Raw genomic sequence first — 24,528 nt, forward strand, 5'->3', positions numbered from 1 at the left:
AAGGTCTGTTTAGAAAGCCAGCCTGACCTGGCAGGGGAGTGGGCAAGGGAGGGCAGCGGGCAGCAGCGAGGGGCAGGCAGGAGCAAGGACAGCTCCGTTCCCAGTCCCTCCTCTTGGAAGAAATTCTGCGGCAAGCCCAGCGGAGCCCCCATGATATCAGAAACCACGGCGCTGAGAAGAGGAAGCTCGCGCACCTGAGCGCACCCCTCGAACAGCACAAGGCCAGCACGTCTGTATTTACTAACAAGCAGTTCACAATCCCCTGCTGCACAGTCCCCTCCTGGGCTGATAAGCAACACTGATGCCGGGGGAACGGGGCTCAGCACCCGGAGCCCCAGGTTTCAGAAGAAAAAGTGTGAAAAGCAAAGAGGCTGAGCTGGCAAGAAAGCAGACTTGGACCTTGAGCAGATGGAAGGTTCCAGAAGAGGCTGTGTGTGGAGGCGGAGCTGGTGGAGAGCTGTCCCAGAGAGAAGGGATGGGTCTCCATACCGGGCACCATAAGCATAAGGTCCCAGGAACACAAACCCCCCACCCTTCAGCTGTGGACTCACTCGCCTGGTGACCCACTCTCGCATGCCTCTCACTACTGCAGCAAGGCAACTCTTACAAAACTGTAAGACCTAAGTCGAAAAAGCTGCCATTTTACCCTTGCCATCTCCCTTCCCTGGCCCAAGTCCCCCCAAGGCCTGTCTCAACCCCCGGGGTTCAGTAGCAAGGACAACAGGCTCCTTCCTCGAGCAGTGAGGCCATGGCCCATGGTCCCCACAGGGCTTCTCCTGGGCCAGTCCCTTCACCCAGAATCTTTCCCCTCCTCTCTGTAAGGCTCCCTCCTCCAGGAAGGCAGCCAGGAGCCCCCAGCCGGCAGGGGCTTGGCCTTCAGGGCGCTTTGTTCCCCCAAGTCCCACTCCGCCAGGCTCCACCCTGCCCTCCCCTCGACCCGCCCCTTCCCCAGGCTCTCTGCCCCGCGGGAGGAGCGCAAGGCTCCAGCCCTCTCTTGCATACTTCCAGGCCCTGAGAAGCTCAGGGATCCCTGGAGCTGGGGAACCAGTTTCACTCTGGACTAGGCCCCGTGAGCGAACCACCCAGGAGGCACCCTGCCGGCTCTGTCACAGCCGCAGCTCCAGGGGTCTGCTCGGCGGGGGTTCCGTGGCCAAGGCTGGCCCAGGGACGTGGGGAAACCAGGGGTTCTGCCTGTGGGCCAGCCTCCCCCGCTAGCGGCACGGGGTGGGGGACCCAAAAGGCCTCTCTGGCCCCCTGGCAGAGCCGGGGGGAGGCCCGAGCTCCGGAGCCCCGGTGGCCTGGGCCGCCTCCATGGAAAGGCCAGAGATGCTATTTGGGGGGGGGGGGGCTTCCCCCCCGCCCCCAGCCTTCAGGGTCCCGAGGTCTCCTTAGGTCCTTCAGAAGGAGCCTCTGCAACCCTGGAAAGGAAAGCAGATAAAGGGAAAAAAGGAATGGGATCGGGAGGACAAAAAAAATCGCTCCTTCTAGCCACAAAGGGAGAAGGGAAAGAGCGAGAAGGAGCAAGCCAGCCGCAGGCCCGCAGCGACCCCAGGGGAATCGCATGAGTCAGAGCAGCCATACTGAGCAGGAAATTACTCACAGACGCGGCGTTCCTGCCTCTCCACTCCCAAGAGAATCGGCCTTTTGTAAATGGTTCCTCTGTCAGTAACTGAGGGGGGGGGCAGGCTCTGCACAGCGCCTTCCTGTCAGCTCCTTCCCTTCCAGCTGAAATCTGATCCCTCCCTTCCCAAAACTCCAAATTTAGAAGCCAGATTGAAACTGAAATTCTTTTCCTGCCTGCCCTGGGCTCTTAAAGGCGCCAGGGCTGCATTTCCTGAGGCGGCAGGAGCCCTGCAAGGTGAGGTCCCTCATCCGGAAGCTCAGGGCCACCGGGGCAGGTCACAGGCTGGTTCCGGCGGGAGGAAAAGCGCAGTCTCATTTCCAACTTCTCGTTTGTTAAATCTCTTAGCTGCACCAGCTCTAGCGATCCCTGGGGTCTCCAGAGGCAACACTGCCCCCTTCCTGACCACAGCACGCAGAGCTCCACGCGGGCCGCCAGGTCCCCACGTCCCAGCGTCAGGCCTTGGGCCTCCCTCACCACCACCTGGGGGCTGCGAAAACGCTGGCCTGGGCGCTGAGCCCAGGCTCCGGAAAACTAGCACAATGTGCGCCCCCGTCAGGAGCTGCGCCAGCCTCTGCTCTAGGCCGGCCGAGTGGGTGAGAGGGGCTCTTGCCGGTCACCTCGGCTCCGGGGCACGTCCCCTGCTAGCGTCCAGCGCCCACCACCAGGCCCAGGGCGAAAACCAGGCCTCGCAGAGAGCGTGTGGAACCACCAAGGAACTCTAGGGCCTGCCGGCCTCCTCCCAGTTCATGCCTCTCCCTCAACTGTTACGAAAACCTCCTCCGAGTTCAATGTGTCTTTAGTGCCACCTAGTGGCCACTGCAGGATTTCCTCTAGCAGAGGACCTGGGTCCCAAACTTCAGGAAAGCTTTGGGGTTTTCATACCAGCATAACCAAACAAACAAACAAGGAAACAAAGTTTTAACCTGGAGTCAATTCCCATACTCGCTGAGGCCCAGCCTGGCCTTCCTCCTTGTTAGTTACTGGCAGAGACCCAGGGGCTTGGCCAGCCAAACCAGCTTAGCCTCTTACCCCCAGGAGCGGGCGAGGCCACCCATTCTCCTCACCCAGCTCCTCCTGGGGTCTCCCCAGCTCCGCAGACCCTCCCATTCTACTCTGGAGAGAGCAGCATGTGACTGGCTCTCAAGGCAGCGAGCCAGGCTGCCTTGGAGTCCTTCCGACCTTGGGCTGCCTACAGTGCTGAAGGCAGCAGATCTCTGAGAAGCAAGTGGTGGCCGCCCAGCCGTCAGGACGGCCTTCATTTGCTGACTTGGAAAAACGTGGCATTCCCCTCTGGCCTCTGGAGTTTGGCGGAGGCCTGAGCCGAATGCTGACCAGGAGAGTCTGGAGCTATGGCTGCTTAGCCAGGCGTCTCCCCCTCTTCAGGGGGCTCAGAACGGGCAGCCAAGAGAGAAGCCCGCACAGGCAGGGGCGTCCGCGGCTGTGCGAGGGACATCACCGAGCCAGCAGGAATGCCTGCGGGCGTCAGGAAAGAGAACGGGGGCAAGACCCTCTCCAGGTGGCAGAGCCAGGGTGCCCTTTGGAAGTCTGTGGGGCGGGTACCAGGCAGGGAGGATGAAAGGTCCCCACACCTCCTGAGAGGCCCGAGCGCAGTGGGTCCCCAACTTTCATGCATGATCACCCGGCATATGTGTTTAAATTCAGGTTCTAGCGCTCGTCCCCCAAGATTCTGATTCAGAAAGCTGAGGTGGAGCCCAAGAACGTGCATTTTCACAAGCTCCCCAGGTGACCCTGAGGAAGCGGTCCAAGGCTGCACTGGCGGGAGGCCCTAGCAGGACAACGACACCCAGTTCAACGACCCCCGCTGGGTGGGCTGGGGGTCCAGGCCTGCTCACTTGCGCTTCCAGCACCTCCCTTGGCCCAGGTCCAGCAAAGGTGTGTCCCTTCAGCAGGGATCTGTCCCGCCGTCCACTCCAGTCTCTCCAACTCTTGCAATGGCTTCGCTGCACACGTCCACACGCACATAGCTCTGCAGACCCTGTGGCCCCCACCCGCAAGATGCTGACACCCCCCCCCCCCCAACAATACCCACCCACCCTTCAGACCTGCTGCATCGGTCACCAAGTCCACCTAATGACCAGGTCTTAATCCGTCGGCTCCAGTAGAAACTCCAGAGTACTGATTTAGAGGAAGAGAGCCTAGACAGTCAGAAGGTGGCTTAACCTTTCAGAGTGGCCCCCACCCGCAAGATGCTGACACCCCCCCCCCCCCCAACAATACCCACCCACCCTTCAGACCTGCTGCATCGGTCACCAAGTCCACCTAATGACCAGGTCTTAATCCGTCGGCTCCAGTAGAAACTCCAGAGTACTGATTTAGAGGAAGAGAGCCTAGACAGTCAGAAGGTGGCTTAACCTTTCAGAGAGGCCTGGCTGGGCTTCCTTTTCAATAACCCACTTCAGGGGTTGGCCCTGCCATCTTCAGACAGCAGCTCTGGCTCCTGGGTCCAAAGCCACCAGCCTCAGTCCCTCTCAGCCCGGAGGCTGCCACGGGCCCCTCCCTCACCCCCTTCCCCTCACCTCGGTGATAAACAGGACGCACTCCAGGAACATGTAGTCCCTGTGGTTCTCGTTCACGGCCTTCTCATCGACAAAGTGCCTGGGCTCCAGATACGGGTGGTCTGGAAACAGCAAAGAGCCCCGGGCTTCAGAACCAGGCGTTCGCACCACCGGGGCACCGCAGCCCAGTGCCATCTGCACCCACCCCAGGGCTGCAGTCCTGCCCGCCGCCCTCAACGCCTGATCTCGCTGGAGTAATCAATGGCCCTGTGCAGGTTTGTACTCTAGTGTAATAAGCTCCGGTTCTGCTTCTTTCCAGCCATGCCACTCAGTTTCCTCATCCGTGCAGCGGGGCTGTGGAGTGCCACCTGAACGTCAGGACCACCGTAAAGCACTTGGCATGGTGCCTGCACAGGTAAGTGCTGGTCAGCGGTTTGCCGGCAAAGACCCTTCCCAGGGTCCTTGCGATGATCTGCCTGAAGCACGGAGAGCAGTGCCTGGCACAGGGAAGTACTCAACAAAGGGTCGTTTATTAACATTATTTCGTAGGCGGTTAATCCTACGTGGAAATAGACGTGGACCCTTCACCCACTCTGGCTTGCCTGTGGGACAGTGGGGGGAACCCCCAGAGTGGGCCCCGAGCGAGCAGCAGCTCCTCGATGGGCCCCCGTGGGCACAGCTCGATAATAACAGTGGATGATGCTGGTCACTGAGTCAAAAGAACCCCTCATTTTCAACATAAGACCCCGCAGCTGCTGCCAGGAGCCGGGGCGCATTTCACACCAGCCCATTATGCGCCAGGCGCCCTCGCCCCAACCCACGTCACTTTCCATCATCTGCCTCAGCCTCCCCCGCCCGCCAAGCCAGCTGCAGCAGCAAGCCGGCAGCAAGCAGCCTCGTCAATAGCCGCTCTAACGCCTGCTTCACAAGCTGCCACTGTGTGCCCTGGGCAGGCGGGGAGGGAAGGGGGGAAGGGAGGAGGGCCAGGGTACCTCAGTACCTATCAGCTGCGAACTGCCCCAGATGAAGGGCAGAAACTGGAAGTCATCCAGGCCCCACACGCCCTGGCTGCCGGCCGGCTCCATCCTGTACGTCTTCTGGAGCTTCCGCATAACCTCAAGGTACCTGCACAGGAGGGCAGGGAAGGGAGGGGAGGTGGCAAAAAGTAGAAAGACAGTCTCAACCCTTCGGCCACTGGGAGCAAAGGAGCCCAGAAATAACCACCTAAGAGTGTTAACAGATCTCCTTTTCAATTAAAACCTACACGCCTATGTTATGCATCAGCTGATACACTCAAAATTAGGGAACTTCAATTTCTTCTCTCACACTCAGCCTCTTTTTGGCCCAGGAAAGGGGCAAAACACCAACTGGGAAAGGGGGTTAGTGCCATCACCTCCTCCTGACAACTTGAGAGCCTGGGCAGGAGCCGCAGCTTCTCTTGCTTCGGGTTGCCCATAGGAAAGCTGATGGGAGTCCAAGGAGATCATCCCCTAGATCCCTTCGGGAACCGCCCTTGGAGCTGCGGCCCCAGCAGCATCAGAGTGGGGCCCAGAACAGATGTGTCAGCGCCCTCTGGTGAGGGAGACACACCCATGTGCCGGGAGGTGGTCTGGGTGGGGAGGGGAGCAGGTCAGAGCCTGACTGCCTGGGTTCAGCTGGCTGTGACCTCAGTGAAGGGACCTGATTTCTCTATGCCTCAGTTTCCTCATCTATAAAATGGAAATGAGCGTCTTCGTGAGAATAAAAAGAGTTGTATGTAAAGCGCTTAGAAGTTACCTCTACGTGATAAATGCCACAGAAGCATTAGCGGTCATTATGTAACATTCCCTTCACTTATTTTTACTTGAATTTGAACCTGTCGGAAGGAGGAGTCTTGGACACCCTGTTCACAGTCACAGCTTGATTAGGACAGGACAAGAGAACCAACAGCCACTCGGGAGCCCCCTCTAGCACCCTGTCCCCAGTCTGATGGTAACAAGGAGGAAAGAGACCCCTGGCTCCTCCTCCCACTGGCAGCCACTCCTCCCGCCTGGCTCACTCACCGATTGAACACCTTGAAGACAATGGCTATTTGGTCGTCCACTCGCAGCACCCCTATCTTGCAGAGACAGCAGAGGAAAGCAGCAAAGGCAGCTTCATGTCCTGGGGGAGAAAAAACAGCCGAGGTTGACAGTCTTCCAGAAGGCGTGGGACTGTTCTTGGTCTCACCAGAGTCCAAATCACTGTTAACTTCCCCTCTAAGGAGGGAGGTCAACATGGAGGTAATGGGGCCTCTTCCCCATCCAGAAAGAACTAGGTCCTTTTAAGAACCACTAGTACTATAATTCTACTCCTAAAAAGGCCCAGGCTGGTGATTCTTAAATAGGCATTCACATTTTATGTTGGAGGTTTAACTCACTCATCAATTCTACCCTATTTATTCAGCACCTACTATAAGTGGCAAAAAAATCACTGTCCATGTCAGGCACTAGAGGGACAGAGGCCAAAAGTCCCTGCCCTTGTTTGATAGTTTAAGACCTATCAGGATGACAGACATTAAATATACAATCACTTCTATGAACCTACCTCTGAAGGAGAAGGATAGGGTGATAATTGGAGGATATCACAGGGGGATCCTGACATTAGGGTTCAGGAAGGTTTCCCTTCAGAAATAATGTTTAATTTGAAAGATGAGTAAGAGCTGGCAAGGCACAGGGCGTGAGGGAAGCAAGAAGAGCACTCTAGCCAGGAGAAACAGCGTATGGAAAGGCCCTGAGGCAAAAAAAAAAAAAAAAAAAACAAACCCAACCGTGATATGTTTGAAGAACCCTAGGAAGGCCAGCCTGGCTAAAGCAGAGAGAGCAAGGGAGAAAGTGTAATGCAATGAGGCTGGAGATCAGACAGGCATTTACAGCCACAGTAAAAAATTCAGACTTTATCCTAAGAGCAATAGGAGCCACTGAAGGCTCCTAAGCATGGTCACATTCTAAGCATGGCCACACTGCAGGGTCAAAAGGCACCCCCCCCTTCCTTCCCAGTCATGTCAAGTAGAAATGGTCAGCACTACAGAAACCACTGGCTGGACTCTGGGCCGAATCCCATGGTTCATGGTGTCATAATAAACATATTTGGAGGGAGGGGAGGAGAGACTATTTCAGTGACTTCCTGTCCTATTTCTGCAGAGTAAGGGTCCCTCCAAGGGCCTGGAAAGCTTATGAGCTGTTACTTTCCTCCGCACGGTTTTTGATCGCGACCAGCCAGAGTCCAAGCCACCATCACTCAGGGGCAGTCATCACCCTTGCACAACTAAGAGCATCTGAGAGTGGAGGAAAAACCCAGCCCCTGCTGACCTGGCCACTCTCGCCTCCAGGTCTTTCTGGTTGGTTGGTCTCAGTCAAAGCGCCGCCCCTAAAAGTCTCGCTTGATAATAAGCCTGTTCCTCAGCATCAGGGGAGCAGATGACAGAACTTTCCCATGACCCAGGTCCAAGGGGGCCCTTCTCCAGGCCTGCCCCTGTGGCCTGGGCTCCTCCAGAGGCAAGGGAAGGGCCCGAGAGAGCGGTAGCTCTTGCATTTGCCTGCTTCAGTGTGGAAAGGAAAAGAAAGGCGGGCCTATCAAAGCAGCGACCCTCCTCAGCCATGCCTGACCTAGATACAGAACACCGCCCCTTCCAAGATGCCCACAGCGCTCCCTCTGAAGGGCACCGAGTGGCTAGCAGCAACGCGCCACGGCGCTGCCAGAGGCTACCAGGCTCTTTCTGTTCTCAAGGCCTCCGTAAGCGGTTGTCTTGGGATACAGTAAGTGCTCAACGAATTATTAGTTTGGTGATGACGACGAGCGCACAGCCAGGCCATCTCTACAAGGAACAGAAGTCAGCTCTGCGCTTACAGCCACCATGCATGCGGCACCAGCTCCCCCTGGTGGACCAGGCCAGAGCAGCAGGCGTCCCTGCACCTGCCGCGCGCTGCACCCCAGCTGGCTCCCTCACCCCACCAACACAACCCAGAGCAAAGAGGACGCAACCCGAGAAAGGGCCACTGCGAAGCCAAGCAGGCGCCGCCACGGTAACGGGTACCTGTGCCGTAGTCGATGCGCGTGGAGTTCCCTACCGACTCCTTTAGGTAAACAGCCACCTCGGGCACAGCAGCTGCCAGATGGGTGGGGACCACTGTGGCCACCAAGTTTTCTGCTTCCTGATAACACAAGAGACACAAAGTGGTGGCAGCAGATTAGGCAGCATCTCAGTGGCCAGGTGCCCAGAGGCAGCATCTTGGCTGGAGCCAGGCTGCCACAGCGAGCAGTCCTGGCTCCCTGCTCTGACTGCCCACAGAAGGAAGAGGAGGGAGAGCATTTATTTTCACACAACAGAGACCACCCTGGGGTGGCTCTTCATCTGCTGACCCTCCCTCCAGGGGACACGGTTCTGGGGGCAGGATAGGAGGGACCTATAAAGAAGCCATTCGACTTTCCCATCTAGTGACTCACTGACATCTCCAGAGACGTCCTCTTTCTTCACACTCCCAGCAAGGGAGTTTGTGCCCGACGTCCACCAAAGACGTATCCAAGGACGTTCATGGCAGCATTATTTACAGCAGCCAAAACGTGGAAACAACCCACAACTGAACTGTCCGTCAATGGTAGAATGGATAACTTGTGCTACGGTCATACCCTGGAATACTGCGTGGCAACGAAGAAGATCCACCGCTCCGCACAACACAGGTGAATCACACAACGTTGAGCAAAAGAAGCCAGACATTTACATGAAGTTCAAAAACAGGCAAAATCGATCTACAGGATAGCAGTCAGAAGAGTCTGGGGGATATCAACTAGAAAGGGGCACAAAGGCCCTGCTGAAGTGCTGGAATGTTCCATGGCTTGATATGGATGGATGCAAGGGTAAAAACATGTTAAGATCTATGAAGGGGACTTCTCTGGTGGTGCAGCAGTTGAGGGTCTGCCTGCCAATGCGGGGGACGCGGGTTTGGGCCCTGGCCCGGGAGGATACCACATGCTGCGGAGCGGCTAGGCCCCTGCGCCACAACTGCTGAGCAACCCCCGCTCACCACAACTAGGGAGGGCCCGCACACAGCAACGAAGACCCAATGCAGCCAAAAATAAATAAGTAAAAATAAATTGATTAAAAAAAAAAAGATCAAGCTGTACATGATAAATAGCTATGATTTGTCAGCTTTCTTTAAGTTATAACTTAACAAAAAAAAATATATGCCCACGTGCCATCTTAGAGCACCGCAACGAAGAGTAGCCCCCGCTCACCACAACTAGGGAGGGCCCGCACACAGCAACGAAGACCCAATGCAGCCAAAAATAAATAAGTAAAAATAAATTGATAAAAAAAAAAAAGATCAAGCTGTACATGATTGATAGCTATGATTTGTCAGCTTTCTTTAAGTTATAACTTAACAAAAAAAAATATATGCCCACGTGCCATCTTAGAGACCAGAAGCAGCCCCAGGCCGCTCTTACGCAGGGACAGTGTTTTGCTGGGTCCTTGGGACTCCCCTCCGTTCCATGTGAAAACACTAGGCCAAAGCAAGTAGGACGCAAGTTTCTCTAAGTTCAGTCTATAAACACCTGGCATGAGGGACTTCCCTGGTGGTCCAGTGGTTAAGACTCTGTGCATCCAATGCAGGGGGCGCAGGGTTCAATCCCTGTTGGGGGGACTAAAATCCCACATGCCACGTGGCGTGGCCAAAAAACAAAAAACCCCAAAAATCACCTGGCATGAGAATCTCCTGGAGACCTGGTGAGAATCTGGACTCCCAGGGGCGGCTATCCTGCATTTTTATTTTTTGTTTGCTTCTAACAGGTATTACCTTTGCATGACTCAAAAATAAATACATTGTAAAAGGGATGCACTGAGAAGTCTTACTCCACCCTTTCCCATCCACCCCCTCCCCCCCACCCTCAAAAAAAGAAACCACAGCCTTATTTGCCTCTTACATATCCTTCCAGTGCAAACTGAGCAATACAAACATACTTGTTTTGTTTCCCCTTTCTTACCAAAAGGCAGCTTGCCGTGTGCATAACACCCCAGCTCCCCTCTAACCTAACAGTACAGTCGGCCCTTTGTATCCATAGATGGAGGACCCGTGGATACAGAGGGCTGACCGAACCTCGCCATTTTATACAAGGGACTTGAGCATCCGAGGGGGGTCCCGGAACCCATCCCCCACAGATACTGAGGGACCACTGGAAGTTGCGGTCCCTTCCCCTGAGTTCCCTAGTCGGCCTCCCTATTTTTTCTCAGAGCTGCATGGTACTCCCTGGGTGGACTTTCCAGTTTATTTAATGGATAATAAACTGCAGATGGACACGTGGGGCGTTTCCATCCGTTGCTACAATCACCTAATAAACAGCCCTGTGCAGAGGACTGCGCGTCCACAGTGGTGATGGCCGGAGGATGGCCGGGGGAGAGGGTAAACGCGTTTGTACTTTGGGAAACGGAACTGCCATTTTAACAAACTCCCCAGTGATTCTGATATCGGACAGCTTTCTCCTCAGCCCAGCCCCCAAGCCTGTCCTGCAGCAGCCTCACCTCGTCAAGTTTGGCGTACCAGGTCCTGTAGGCCTTGTTCCCAAATCGAGAGGGCTGGTCCACCGGAGGAGTCTCATCAATCCACCTGTCCAGCGTGTTGAGAAGAGCGACCAGTTTCTCAATGGCCTGCAGAAGCAAATAGAGGGGGCCAAGCCACGATGACTCGTGTCCCCAAGCCAGAGCCACAGAGGGAAGTCCCAACGGCGGCTGGACAGTGACCGCAAGGCCTGGCACGACTGGCCTCTCCCTGCTGCCCCCCTTTCTTCCCAACCACCCTGAATATGAAGGAGGGGACAGGTGAACACAGGGAGCCTTACAGAAAGGGCCCAGCGCTAGGCTGAAGGACCAGCGTGGCTTCTGCACCCGGTTTCTCTAGCCAGCTCATCCAGGGGGAGCTGCTGCACAAGCACGAGCTGCAGCCCTGACCTGCTTTACTACGTTTTTTGGGGGTCTTCCGTTTGGTACACAATACCTGCTCATCACTGAAAACAGAGATGTAAAAAGGAAGAAAACAAAAATGACCAATAATCCTGCCACCCAGAAATCAACACCATAGGTATCCCCCGCTTTTCGGAAGTTCGCTTTTCACCACTTTACTTTTACGGAAGACCTACATTAGTAGCTGTTTTTGCTAACCGAAAGAAATCTAAAGAGGATTTTCACTTTACACCACTTTGGTTTACAAAAGGGTTCATAGAAACGCTCTACTTTCAGATAATGGGGGAACCTGTATTAACATTTTAACGTACTCTTCTACTGCATCTTTTTAATAGTGTTTTCCATTGCTTATCATGGTAAGAATTTTGAAGGCAGCTGGACCTGCCTTCAAATCACAGCTAAAACACCATTTGGTTGCTGCAAGACCTTGACCAAGTGACTTTAACTCTCTGAGCCTGTTTCCTCATCTCAAAAATGGGCATGATGGTAAATAACTCCAAGGGCCGTCACAAGGACTAAGTGACAATCCATGAAGCATGCTAGCGCAGTGCCTGGCACAGGGTGATGGTATACATCCACACACAGACTCTAAAACAGGGGTCACAGGGCACACGCCACTTTGTAGCCTGATCAGTTTCCTCAGGACCCTCGTTCCACAGCAACATGGAAACATAATTTTGCAAAAGCCTCTAACAAGTGAATAATATTTCACTGTACCAATGTACTGTGATTTACCTACCAAATCCCTCACTGTTAAATGTTTGGGTTACTTCCAATTGTTCACTCCGTGAACAACACCCTTTGTAGAAATGCTGGGTCAGAGGTGCAACGTGGGTAACGCTTTGTAAGGCCAGCAGTGTCCGAGACCCATCTCATCTCTCACCTCTATCTTTCCGACAGAGGGCAGGGACTAAGGAGTGGAATTGGTGTGACGGGCCAGGCAGCGTTAGCACACCAAACATTACTCATCGAGGGCATCAGGTGATGCTATCTATCTAAAACAAGGGTCTGTGAGGGCAGCTCCAAAAGTGCCCCTTCCAGATGTGGCTCGCAGAAATGGGCCAGGACAAAGGTAACAAAAGCCTCGGGGAGCACATGACACGGGACAGGTGGGCCGGGAGGAGGGGCCTTGCCCAGAAGCAGACCTCACCTGTGTCTGCCGGGTACAAATGATATAAGGAGACACCTCCAGGCGCTCCTGGCGCTGGCAAGAACTAGCAAGAGGTGCCCACGGGAAAAGCTGTGACACAGAGGTCAAGGCACGGTCAGGCCTGCCACTGCTGAGGCTCTGCAGAGGAGTGGTCCCGAGAGCTGAGTGTGTATCTGTGGGGAGGGAAAAGGCGGCCTCGAGCTAACGGGGTATGTGGTAGCCAGTGGCCCCCGCACCGGGAGGCACAAACCGCACTGCAGTCCATGCAGTCCACACAAACAGCAACGTGACAGTGGCCCTGAGGCTGCCCTCCCTCACCTCCCCTTTCTCTAAGCTTGGGGCCTGGGAGAAGAGGAAAGTTATCTGTAAGGAGAAAGTTCCCTTTATACCTGGCTGTGGCCAAGGGCCAGGGTGACAAAGAGCTGCGTTGCTGAAATGTGACCAAACGCACTGCCAGAGCCTGGCTTTGTGAAGAACCAGGTCACCAGGAAGAGCTAAGGACAGAGCAAACCTAACCCCACGCAGCAGCTGGGACTTATAAGGGATGGTGCAGTAATCCTGGCCCCAGAAGCACCAGAACAGATTCCCCAGAGAACTGTCTTCGGTGAGGCACTGAACTGGATATAAAGAAGGTGCTGGGAGCAAGGCCCCAGCTGCTAGCTCAGCTGGGCCAATGAATAATTAAAAGGCTCCTAGCTCCTCTTTCTGGAGAGGGTTTTTGAAGGCAGGGGCTGCCTCTGTCGTTTGGCTTGTTGGGGGGAGAGGGTTGGAGGGGAGGGAGCTGTGGGCTGAAGTCCCTAGGAAGCATGAAGAATAATTTGAGCCACCCTCCTCCTCCTTGGACCAAAGCTTCCTTTTCAGATTTCATGGCCCAGTAAAATTTTCTCCAAAGTCTTACTTGCCAACTTTAAATTCTGCCCTCATTTTAAAAAATCGAACGGAACAACAACAAAACATAAGCCTCCTATCTACTATCACCTTTATTTTACAAAAATAAAACATTTTAACCCCCAAAGAAAAGGACAGACATAATTTCAGAAGGAAGGAGAGCATTCTAAACATGGGTCTAGACAATCTCATACATCGCCCTCGCCGGTTCCCCTTGCTGCAGGTGGTCTGGAAGACGCCCCCAGGCCACTCTGCCCTCTCCCCTCCAGCCGCAGCTGGCCAGGCAGGAAACACGGGCCACCCCTGTCCCCTGAGTGGGAATGAACCCAGCTCAGGAGGAGCCCCAAGTGAAACAACATCAGTGTTACTGGAAATTAAAACTGAAAATCGGCTAACGATAACAATAGCTAATAATGACAATGCCATCTAGTATGTGCCAGGCTCTGTGCTAAAAAAAAGAAACCTACATGCGGGATCTCCCCAGGGGCCATGAGTAGGTCTGTGGCTCTTCCCACTCTACAGATGAGGAGATGGAGCGAGGCGACAAGGCCACTCAGCTGAGAAGTGAGAGGTTATCAAAACCTGATCAGCCTGACTCCAGAACCCAAGCACTTAACCAGGCTGCAATCCTGCCAGAAGAATGGCTCCTGAGCTGAGACAACACCTGGGGGTATGGGCATCTACCATCAAAGCCTCAGGGGTAACGAAGGGACCTGAGAGGGCTTTGCCAGCTCAGGATCTGCTGGGGTAATTACAACACTGCCCTTTAATTAGGCCTCCCCCACATTCCCCAGCCCACTGAGCACAGCTCAGCATTCCTTATCATAGGCTCAAGGAGCGGCCCTCCCCCCGCCACCGTCTGTGCCCACAGCCAAAGCCCCAGAGCACTGAGCAGGCCCAGGAGGAACCCAAGAAGTCATGGGGGTGGGGGGGCAGCTCCCAAGAGAAGGCTGTCAATCCCCAGCGCAGGCCTGGCTCCCCGCAGTGACAGAACAGGACCTTGGCCACCCAGCAGCCAGTTAGGGTCCAGGAGCATGAGGGCTATGCCAGCCTTGCGAAAGGTGGAGGGACCGGGCCAGGGCAGGGCCAGGCCTTACCCGACAGACCGAGGCTGCAGCTGGAGAGCTGGGTGGACAAGCCTCTCAGTAGAGGCTGCTTGGGCCTGGGGTCTGAGATAAGATAAAGCTCAAGGGGGCTCTGGGCTGCCTGGGACAGGAACACAGTAGGCCACTGGAGGCCTGGCACCGGGGCTGGGATGGCATCCAGCAAGAACCAAGAGCTCGCGAGACCACACCTTCCCGTGTCTATCGGCCTCCTCACAGCTCTCACCCTCCCTCTACAAACAAGCCGGTCTTTGAAACACAGCCAAAGAGCACCAAGCAGTGTACGCCCTGCAACTCAGCATTTCCACCTCTCGGAATGAATCCTGGGGAAAGAACGCCCACAGGTCTATGTGCGAGGGTGTTCAGAGCAGCAATGTTTAGGGAAATAGCCTCAAAGTCTAAGCGGGGGACTGTTTAAACCAGCGAGGGCATGGCTCAGGGGGCAGAGGAGCCCCGGGGGCAGGTCTGGGCGACAGTCCCCACGCTGTGAGCAGGAGGCTGCCCCTGGGAGTCGGTTATGGGGAGGAATACAGGGCGGGGCCAGCTTTTCTGTTCGTGTTATACACGTTTCTAACAGCAATCTCTCTTTTTTTTTTTTTTTTTTTTTTTTAAGATTTTTTTGATGTGGACCTTTTTTTCTTTGAGTCTTTATTGAATTTGTCACAATATTGTTTCGTTTTATGTTTTGGTTTTCTAGCCGCGAGGCATGTGGGATCTTAGCTCCCCGATCAGGGATCGAACCCACGCTCCCTGCACTAGAAGTCAAAGTCCCAACCACTGGACCGCCAGGGAAGTCCCCGCTAACAGTAATCTCTTCAGTGAGCATATTTACCTCTTTTGTGATCATTTTTAATTTAAAAAGTTACATACAGACACCAGTTGACAAAAATGCAGGCTAGGGAATTCCCTGGGGGTCCAGTGGTTAGGACTCCACGCTTCCAATACTGGGGCCCGGGTTCAATCCCTGGTCGGGGAACTAAGATCCCACAAGCCACACTGTGCTGCCCCAAACAAAAAAACAACAAAACGAAACAAAACAAAAATGCAGGCTATAAAACAGCTTATATACCTTGATCTCAATTTTATAAATACACATCTATTCACAGGTTTTTTTTTTTTAATTAGAAGTGTAGACACTAAAATGTCAGCTGCACATGTGTCTGGGTGATCTTTTCTGCAGTGGTCCCACTGTGGGCTCTTGGGAGCTATTTTTGGAAAGACCCTGCCCGGCAGGCTCCTGCCTTTGCCTACCTCAGAGACCCTGTACGCGAAGCTCAGCTTCTTCCCCTTCACACCTTCGTTAAGGGTGAGGATGAATCCGATGTAGTCAGCGTACGCCTGCCAAACAGAGGGGGGGCGGGGCCGTGGAGAAGGGTGTCAGGCCCCCACTCTCTACACCCTTGCCAGCCCCCAGCTCCACCCAGTTACCAAAGAGCACCAAGCTGCCCCCAGCTCCCAACCCGACAGCAGGGGCAGCAGAAAGATAATGCCAAACAGGCAACCCTGACCCTCCACCCAAAACCACTGGCAGGCCAGTGATCACAGTGACACCTGGACCTCCAACCAGAGCCTACTGTGCACTCACCACTGCTGCCAGCAGTTTCTTTATACAACAACCCCACCAGGTAGACACTATCACTGTCCCCATTTTACAGATGAGGAAACCAAGGCTTCAGGGGAAGTGAGTCCTAAAACCAAGATGTCATTAGACGTGGAGCTAGGACCCAGCCAGCCAAACTCCAAAGTAGAGCGGCGAGTACTCCACCATTATACTATACCACCAAGGGTCCATCCCCTGGTAACTTTCCAGATGTTTCCCCCACCAGGCAGGCCAGGCTGTGTATGAGCATTGCAGATGCCCTGCTCCCAGGACATGAAGCTGTTTTCTGCCCATGGCCAGGTCTCCCAGCACACCCATCCCCAGCTTCCAACTGGGCAACCCTTTCCTATGGGGCTGCAGGTTACAGCCAGCACAGGGCTAAGAAAGCACTGAGGTGCAGGCCCCTGTAGAGGCAGTTCCTGGCAGCAAACAACTTCTGTGTGGTCTTGTTTCTTCTTCATCCCTTTTGCCTCTCACTTTCTTGCTTCCTCTTTACCCAACATTTAAGGATGTCGGGGGGCGGGGGGAGACTTCCCTGGTGGTCCAGTGGTTAAGAATCTGCCTTCCAATGCAGGGGATGTGGGTTCGATCCCTGGTCAGGGAACTAGATCCCTCATGCATGCCACAACTAAGACCCAGTGCAGCCAAAATAAAAAGAAATTTAAAAAAAAAACAGGCAGAGGGCCACATTAGGCTGCCCACCTATAGCCTAGAGCACAGCAGCTCAACCCATGGGGCTCCAGAGCCAGGCAACCTGGACATAACTCTTTGGACTCTCATCTCGACCACTAACTGTGCCTTGCTAAATGTCTAAATGTCTTCACCTCCTGGCCTCAGTTTTCTCAATTTCAAAATGGAGATGACCTCAGAGTCCCAGGGTTTTTGTGAGGATTAAATCAGCTAAAGTACCTGGTGCATCATAAACACCCAATGTTCTTTGGAAAACATCTAGGGGAAAGCAAGGAACTAAAGCCACGTTTGGATTCAGACAATCCTGCAGGTTCAGGGAAGAGAAAAGTGGTGGTTCTCAACCCGGGCGAGACGGCTCCCAGGAGACTTCCAACATGTCTGGAGACATTCTTGGTTGTGATAACTGGGAGGAGGGCTGCTACTGGCATTGAGTGGGTAGTGGCCAGGGATGTTACTAAACATCCTACAGTGCACAGGACAGCCCCCTACAACAAAGGATTATCTGCCCCAAATGTCAATAGTGCTGAGCTTGAGAAACCCTGAGGCAGAGCAACCAAGATGATGAAAGGACTCAAACCACATCCTTTGAGCAGCTAAAGAACTAAGGCGTTTATCCTGGTGAAGACTTGGGGGAGAAAACAACTCAGAAAAGACATGATAGCCATCTCCAGATATTTAAAGGGCAGGCTTGTGAAAGAGGAGCCAGACAGGCTAGCATGACCCCGGCCCCAACAAGGCCAAGATATGGCTGCGGTAGGGCTTGGGCTCAATGTAAGCACAGCAGACGCCTCACAGAGAACCGCCAAGCTTGCCAGGACCCTGGGCCACCCTTCTATACAAGTGACACTCCCCACTCCAGCTGTCCAGACCAGGTGTAGGCAACTGGATGGAGCTGGACGCAAGGTCTTCCCTGAGAACTTGAAATTGGCTTTCTTTTTCTTAGTCCCAGTCTTTCTACAGCCTGTGCCAGAAGCCGGGAAGGTACAAGCTGTTATCTTCTGCCTACCATGAAGACTGAGAAGCGCAGAAAACTGGGATCCAAGTTCCCTGGAGTTTTAGGCTCAGCCACCTCCCTGGCCTAGGTTTCCACGTGGTAACCTCCTCTCCCTGTGATACACTGGCTCCCAGACTTGCTATTACTTGCAACCAAGCATCAGAGTGACCCACTCCATAATGTAGAATGTTCAGCCAATACAATAACACCCAAGGGGCAATGGCTTACAAGAATCTGGAGCAGAACTTTCCATGGTTATATCCTCACCCCAGCCCCCAGAGACCTTCCCGCTAAAGCGCCCTGAGTACTGCCCCTGAGGGGGAAGAGACAGCCAGCTCCCCTGTCACCTCTTTCCATAGCTTCTAAACAGCTCTGGCTCCAAAAGCAAGAAGCGTCAGGAGCTCACAGCCCCACTCAGGCCTAGAAAACCATTGGCTTTGAAAAAGCCCAAGTCTCTCATCCAGTTCTGACCCTACAGTGCAGAGACCACTGGTACCTGAGAACGCTTCCATTTGCCCATGTCTGGAACAGTGTGGATCTCTTTTTTTGGAATGATGAAGTTCTGAGTGGCTGGAGGGATATCCTCCGAAGAATCTTGACAAAGAAAATGAAAAAGCAATCAGATAAATAGAATCTTTCCCTCCCAACACAACACACACACACACACACACACACACACACACACACACACACACACACACTTTTAAACCAAGACTCCAACGCGCAAGCCCTAGCGTAAACCAGACACGTACTCCCAGGATAAAGTATTGGCTTGTTAAGCCAAACCCACTGGCTTCCTGCCACTCTGCAAGGAGCTGGGCAATCCTGGCAACCCCCTCAACAACTGATACGTCCAGTGGATCTGCCATGCCCTCTCCTCCTGCTCCCCAAGCAGGCAGAAAGGTTAGAAAAATAAAGCCAAGTTGACCTTTTAGACATAAACAGGCAACTCAAAGAAAAAGAAGGAAAAAAAAAATGGCCAATAAACATTTGAAAAAAATTACCAACATCCCGAATAAGCAAAGAAATGTAAATTAGATGAGACTGCTTTTCTAAATCAGGTCGGCAGATTAAAAACATCTGGCACTGATTGGGGAAGGGGAAACAGGAACTCTCCTGCACTGTTGGGGAGAGTCTTAGATGGTAGAATCTGCTGAGGGGGGCAACTCAGCACTGTCTTTTGAAGTAAAAACTGCATACTACACCCATTGAGCCAACAGTAGGAATCAACCCTACAGATGTGCCCACAGAAATAGACAAAGATGTATATAAAAGTGCTTACTGCATCGAAAAAAATTAGAAACAACCCAAATATCAATCAATAAGGTGATGGATTAATAATGATATGCCCGTATGATGGAAATCTTCCTAGCTTTTGAAAAGAACAAAATCTAAATTACTGACATGAGAAAAACAGCCTAAATATTGATAAATGAAAAAACAAAACTGCAGTATATTATATACAATATTATGTTATTTTTGTAAAGAAAAAAATTTACATACTAACATAAATAACACATAAACCTATTAGCTTATGCATTGGAAAAATCTAAAGGATTAAACACCAAAGTTAATAGCTGTCATCTCTAGGAGGTAAGATTTATAAAGGACTTCCACTTTCTAAGCTACATATTACTATTAAAAACTGGCATTGTAATACTTTTGTAATCAGAAATAAACTATTTTAAATAGAGTTTCTGTATTTTCAGAAGCTGAGGGAAAGGAAAACACAGGGTAGTTTGTGTATCTCATTTAGCTGAAGTTTATGTTTTGCTGTATAAATCTTTTTGTTTGATTATGGGACACTGCTTCCTGAAATCTGAAAAACTCTGAATTCCAAAATACACCTAGTCCCAAAGGTTACGGGTTGGGAGTTGTGGGCTTGAATCTACTCTTGGAGATTTGTCAGATTAGTAAGCCCCTTTCCTTAAAAATGAAAACTCTCAAAAAATAAAAATATTTTTTTAAAAAATAAATAGGGCTTCCCTGGTGGCGCTGGGGTTAAGGATCCGCCTGCCAGTGCGGGGGACACGGGTTCAAGCCCTGGTCCGGCAAGATCCCACATGCCACGGAGCAACTAAGCCCGTGTGCCACAACTACTGAGCCTGCGCTCTAGCCCCCGTGAGCCACAACTACTGAGCCCACGCGCCTAGAGTCCGTGCTCCACAAGAAAAGCCACCGCGATGAGAAGCCCATGCACCGCAACAAAGAGGAGCGCCCGCTCGCCGCAACTAGAGAAAGCCCGTGCGCAGCAACGAAGACCCAATGCAGCCAAAAATAAATAAAATTTTTTTAAAATAAATTTATAAAAAAATAAGTAAATAAATAAAAATGAAAATGAAAACTCTCCAAGAAGTGTAAAGGACTATCAGTCACTCACAATGTAGTATAAATCTGTTCCATTGCTGTCCTCCTAAAACCTAGCTCACATCAGCGGCATGGAGAAAAGGGAACATAGACCTAAGTAGGTTCTAGAACATGTGACCTTTGGGGGACTAGAGCCTGCCTCCAGAGGCCCTGAGGAAAGGAAAAGTGCCAGGAGACCTGGAGACCTAAGAAGACAGAGAATCTGGGATAAGACCAAGGCAAACCTCTGCCTAATTCAAATTCAACCCAGGGCCGAAAAAAAACAGACTGGAAACTCTCTTCCTCCTCCCACCTGTTCTGCAAGTCCTGTTCCCAGAACCTTAAATTGACGACCATACTATTAATAAATTGCTACTTCAAGTAAGATGATAAATTAAAAGCTTTGTAAGTCAGGCTGGTGACCTAACCGCATTGTTTTTATGGGAAAATGTGTTCTACATTCCAAATTATCCTTTTGCAAATGATCTTTGGGAACAGAGCCCTTTTCTAAATTTGCGACAACAGGGACTAGCCCTCCCAACATTATTCCACAGGGCTGGGCCCTGTTCACAGAGGAAAGGCTACTTGGAAGTTTTGCGACCAATCACTGATGAAACACACACACACACAACTCGCCAGAACATGCAATCCCAAATCAAAAAGACAAGCCTTCAAACTTGAGACTGTGATCAATGAGGTCAGACCCACAGCCTCTCTAGCCTCAGATTATTCTGCCTCTGACAAATGTGCCACGGGACAGTTGGATCCCCTACAACCCCTCAGTATAAGATGGAAACATCCAGAGTTTTAGAGGTGTTCCTAAAAAATCCCAGAGAGTATAATATGTTATCACCTACAATTTGGGAACCTGTCTACGTGTTTAACCTGTACCATCTTTGAAAAGCATAACAGTAATCCAGATTTACTGATTACCCCCATGCCCCATGATTTGCCCACACTATCTATGGAACACACACTACCAGCTCGGTGAGGAATCTACAGTATCCCCATTTTGAGAGATACGAAAACAAGCTCACAGAGGCGGCAGCGTGCCAGGTAGAGCCAGGTCTATGTAACTCCAGAATCCAAGGTTTTCATCACTACACTGTCTGAGTTAAGCAGTTCTTTCCACTGTTCCTAAACATCCCTTGTTTCAAACTTCAAAGAAGGAACACCTCCTGGGAACCTGAATCTTCTCAGCCATAGATAACCTCCCTGAGCCTTCCTCGGTCTCAGTACACAGGTTTTCCCCCCACCCCTCCCACGGCCCATCTTAACAGACACATTCATCTCACTGATAATTCTGGTTGCCTTATATATCCTGATGTCATTACCGGAACTCCTAAGGGTACATGCACAGAAGTTTTGTACCAAACAAAATAAATGTCTGGTTTCAAATGCCTTAACAGACCATACCCAGCTCTTTGGGTTTTTTTGGTTTGTTTGTTTTTTTGAGGCGGGGTGGGGAGTGGAGGGGATGCCTTTTTTGATCTTCAAAATTTCTCCCTCCTGAGACCTTCCCAGAGGTCATAAAAGGGGAGACAAGGTAGAAGGAACAGCGAAACGTTTCAGAACATTAGCTGTTTTGCCAACCTCTTTGCACCTCTGACGGAATTTTAAAAGTCCTTCTTAGCTCAAAAGGGAGGGGAGGGGGAGGGGTCAGCAAACACCCTTCCATTTCCCCACGTTACCGGTCTAAGAGGATCCTTTCCCTCGCACCTCCATCCCAGTTATTTGAGATGAACTGTGTAAATAAAAGTTACAGATGAAAGAAAGTCGTCTCTTTGCACAACCACTGTTTTTAAATCAGTGGTTTAGACGACCAAGGGCAGTTTCCCTCGATAACTTCTTAGCCACTGAAACTCCGGAGCCCGGTCTCCAAGGGGAAAAGAGAGCAGGTGATGAGGGGTGGTCAGGGCCGAGGGGTCGAGGCAGGCCCCACGGAGCACCAGCCCCCAGCCCCAGTGCCGGGTCTAATGAAGACAGCAGCCTCCATCCCTGGCTGCTTCCCCGCCGGGTCAAGAGCTGACTTTAGCAGGAGCAGCCCAGGTGTGGAAAAGGCCTCCCCTTCGGGCCACGGAGCTGCCCACCCGACCCTCGGGCAACTCAGGCTCCCCAGGTCCTGGCGTCACGCCCCACCCATCGCCCTTTTGCAGTCCCGGGATCCTGCCCTCCCTCCACATTCCCCAGCACTTCTCCCTCGGGGCCTCTCAACTCTTGCTCCTCCTCGGGGCCCAAGAGCGTTCGCCCCTCGAGTTCCCCCACCTCCCGACCCTCCTCCCCTCGCTGAGCACCCCACACACCACACCCCGTCCCCGCCCCCACGCCTGGCACCGCCCCCGACCCCCCACTCCACCGCGGCCCCTCCGCCCTACCTGGCAGCGACCGCCGCTCGCCCTCAGCCATCTTCCTGCCGCCAGGAGCCGGCCTGGATGCCTGCAGTCACCTCTCACCTTTCACCCCCGCACCCACCCTGCCTTTCCCCGGCCCCACCACGCGCTCAGAGCTTTCCGAAGAGAAATGAGCACCGGCCGGCTACAGCCGAAAACCGAAAATTAAAGTCACCCCAGCGAGGACGCCCGCCATATTGGTGCGGGGCACTCAGGGAGCATGCCCAGCAACGGCCGACTCGCGGCGGCCGCGCTCACCCGGAGGCGGTGGCCATGTTGGTGCGGGGCGCCGGAGAGCATGCGCACCAACGGCCGGCTCGCCGCGAGACTCGCCAACCGCCTGCGGGGAGGGCCCTGGGAGCGCGGCGGCCATGCTTTTGCGGGGCGGTCCCCACCTGTCATCTTGTTGCGTGGTTCTGACGCTATTCTTAGGACTAGTAGAAGACATTCCCTTGTCAACATGGTTGTGTTTTCCCACCACTCTGAGGGCAGCGCTCAAAGGCACCAAAAGGACTGAGAGGGGTGCACACCACTGCCTCCAACAGTTTGGACGGCTTATGGAGGTGGGAGAGGGCGAGCTGGACGGCGGCCTCCGCCTTGCTCCCCTTCCGGGGTTCCACCGCCTCGCGGGGTCCTCAACCGCTAACTGCGCCCTGGTCCCGCCCGCGGCCCCGCCCCGCGCTCTCGGCTAGCCTCCGGGGCCTGCAACTGGCCCGAGGCCGCGCCCCAGGAGTCCGCCTACCCCGGGCCGCCTGCCCGGCCCGATGGGTGGGCGCGGGGCCGTCTCTACCCGCTGGCGGCCGTGACTCGACGACCTTGGCCCGGAGGCTCTAGCGGGAAGCCACCCACGGCGGCGGCGCGGACTTTGCCCAGCGCGGGGGACGGAGCGGACCGTGTGTCCGCGAGCGGGCCGCAGAGATGTTGGCCTTCGCTGCCAGGACCGTGGTGAGTGCGGCCGGGCAGCCGGCCTAGCGGGCCCTGGACCGGGCGGGCGGGCCGCAGACCGGGCCAGCAGCGCAGCTACGCCCGAGCGGGAAAACCGGCCGTCAAGGCGCCGCGGCCCGGTGCCTGCAGTCCAGCCTCACCAGCAGCTGCTGGGCCGGGGTCGGCATGTGGGCTAACCCCGCTTGGCAGAGGGGGAGACTGAGGCTTAAGGTCAGAGGCTAGATCAAAGCCACACTCTGTGGCGCCAAATTCCAAAGACCCGGCAGACACAGTAAGGACCCCGGCTTCGGGCAGCACCTCCACCCTTAGGCCCGGAGCCAAGGAGCGGAGAGACCAGGAGTGTCTCCTCACGGTTATTCTCTGCGTCACACACCTGTCGCACGCTCAGCCTGAGCCATTTCTTCCCGGGCCAGAGCCACGTCTCCAACCCCATCCAGTTGGTCACCTTCCCCGGGCTTATCAGATGTCCCCTGGGGGATTGTGTGTGGCCAGAGACACTCCAGGGAGGGCATCAAGCTGGGCTGCTCAGAAAGTCCTCAGAATTGGCAGAAGGCAGCAGGTGGCAGCCCCGTGCCCTCCCTCTCCACCAGTCACTCCCCCAACTTGATTAACAACTACACACCCCCATGCCTCCACCCCTACCCCCAGTCTTCCCCGGGGGCAGCTTGGAGCAGGTAGTGCTGCTATCCTGACTTGGATTCCTTTCCTCTCTACTCCAAACATATCTCTGTTTGTATCTCCCTCTGTCTGGGCCAAGAAAGGTATTCAGACACTGCCAGGCCCAGAGGGCTGAGGTACCCATCCACCTACCCAGAGGCTTTTCCAGATTTTCCAGGACCTCAGAGCTCCATCTCATCCTTGCCACTGCCACCTGAGCTCTGTTCCCATCCCACAGATGGCCTCTGGGTCATCTTCTAGGACCTGCTAAATGGCCTGATCACTTTACTGCCAGGAAAACTGAGGCAAGGGGAGACTTGGCCAGCATCCCCTGGACTCAAATCTAGTCCAATCCCAAAGCCAGCATTCTTTGTTTTGGGGTTTGTTTTTTTTTTAATATTTTATTTATTTATTTATTTGTCTGCACTGGGTCTTAGTTGCGGCACTCGGACTCTTTAGTTGCAGCACGTGGGATCTAGTTCCCGGACAAGGGATCAAACTCGGGTCCCCTGCATTGGGAACTCGGAGTCTTTTCCACTGCACCACCAGGGAAGTCCCTGGTTTATTTTATTTTATTTTTATTTATTTATTTTTTTTGCGGTACGTGGGCCTCTCACTGTCGTGGCCTCTCCCGTTGCGGAGCACAGGCTCC

The 24,528-nt window shown here is 53.5% G+C and overlaps 2 protein-coding genes across 5 annotated transcripts in view; one reads left to right on the plus strand and one right to left on the minus strand.

Moving 5' to 3' along the window:
- Window positions 1–3,527: 3,527 nt before the first annotated feature.
- Window positions 3,528–22,542, minus strand: LOC102979744 (serine/threonine-protein phosphatase 2A activator). The gene is made up of 9 exons (XM_028484235.2): window positions 22,260–22,542; window positions 18,035–18,132; window positions 15,506–15,592; window positions 10,676–10,801; window positions 8,195–8,312; window positions 6,183–6,282; window positions 5,141–5,265; window positions 4,162–4,262; window positions 3,528–3,620 (listed from the first exon to the last, which is right to left on the minus strand). The coding sequence occupies exons 1-9, from the start codon at window positions 22,288–22,290 to the stop codon at window positions 3,528–3,530; spliced, it is 879 nt and encodes a 292-aa protein (XP_028340036.2). The 5' UTR covers window positions 22,291–22,542.
- A 201-nt stretch (window positions 22,543–22,743) lies between these two features.
- Window positions 22,744–24,528, plus strand: part of CRAT (carnitine O-acetyltransferase) — a 14,090-nt gene continuing 12,305 nt past the window's right edge. For 3 of the 4 annotated variants that reach the window (XM_028484225.2, XM_007103765.4, XM_007103764.4), the window contains exon 1: window positions 22,745–23,219. Coding sequence is in view for 1 of the 4 variants with exons in the window: in XM_007103764.4 (XP_007103826.1) it covers window positions 23,193–23,219 (27 nt within the window). In the remaining 3 variants the exon portion in view is untranslated. Of the gene's footprint in view, window positions 23,220–24,528 lie in introns of all 4 variants that reach the window. The other variant, XM_028484226.2, reaches the window with a different exon arrangement.

This window comes from Physeter macrocephalus, unplaced genomic scaffold, assembly GCF_002837175.3.
Source record: "Physeter macrocephalus isolate SW-GA unplaced genomic scaffold, ASM283717v5 random_148, whole genome shotgun sequence".
Taxonomy (NCBI): Eukaryota; Metazoa; Chordata; class Mammalia; order Artiodactyla; family Physeteridae; genus Physeter; species Physeter macrocephalus.

What these genes read in the sequence shown, in the direction of transcription:
- LOC102979744 (XM_028484235.2), bottom strand. Translation starts at nt 22,290, where the DNA reads ATGGCTGAGGGCGAGCGGCGGTCGCTGCCAG. An exon ending in CGAGCGGCGGTCGCTGCCAG is followed by an intron (nt 18,133 to 22,259) that starts GTAGGGCGGAGG and finishes TTCTTTGTCAAG; the next exon opens with ATTCTTCGGAGGATATCCCT. An exon ending in GTCTTCAAGGTGTTCAATCG is followed by an intron (nt 5,266 to 6,182) that starts GTGAGTGAGCCA and finishes CCTCCTGTGCAG; the next exon opens with GTACCTTGAGGTTATGCGGA.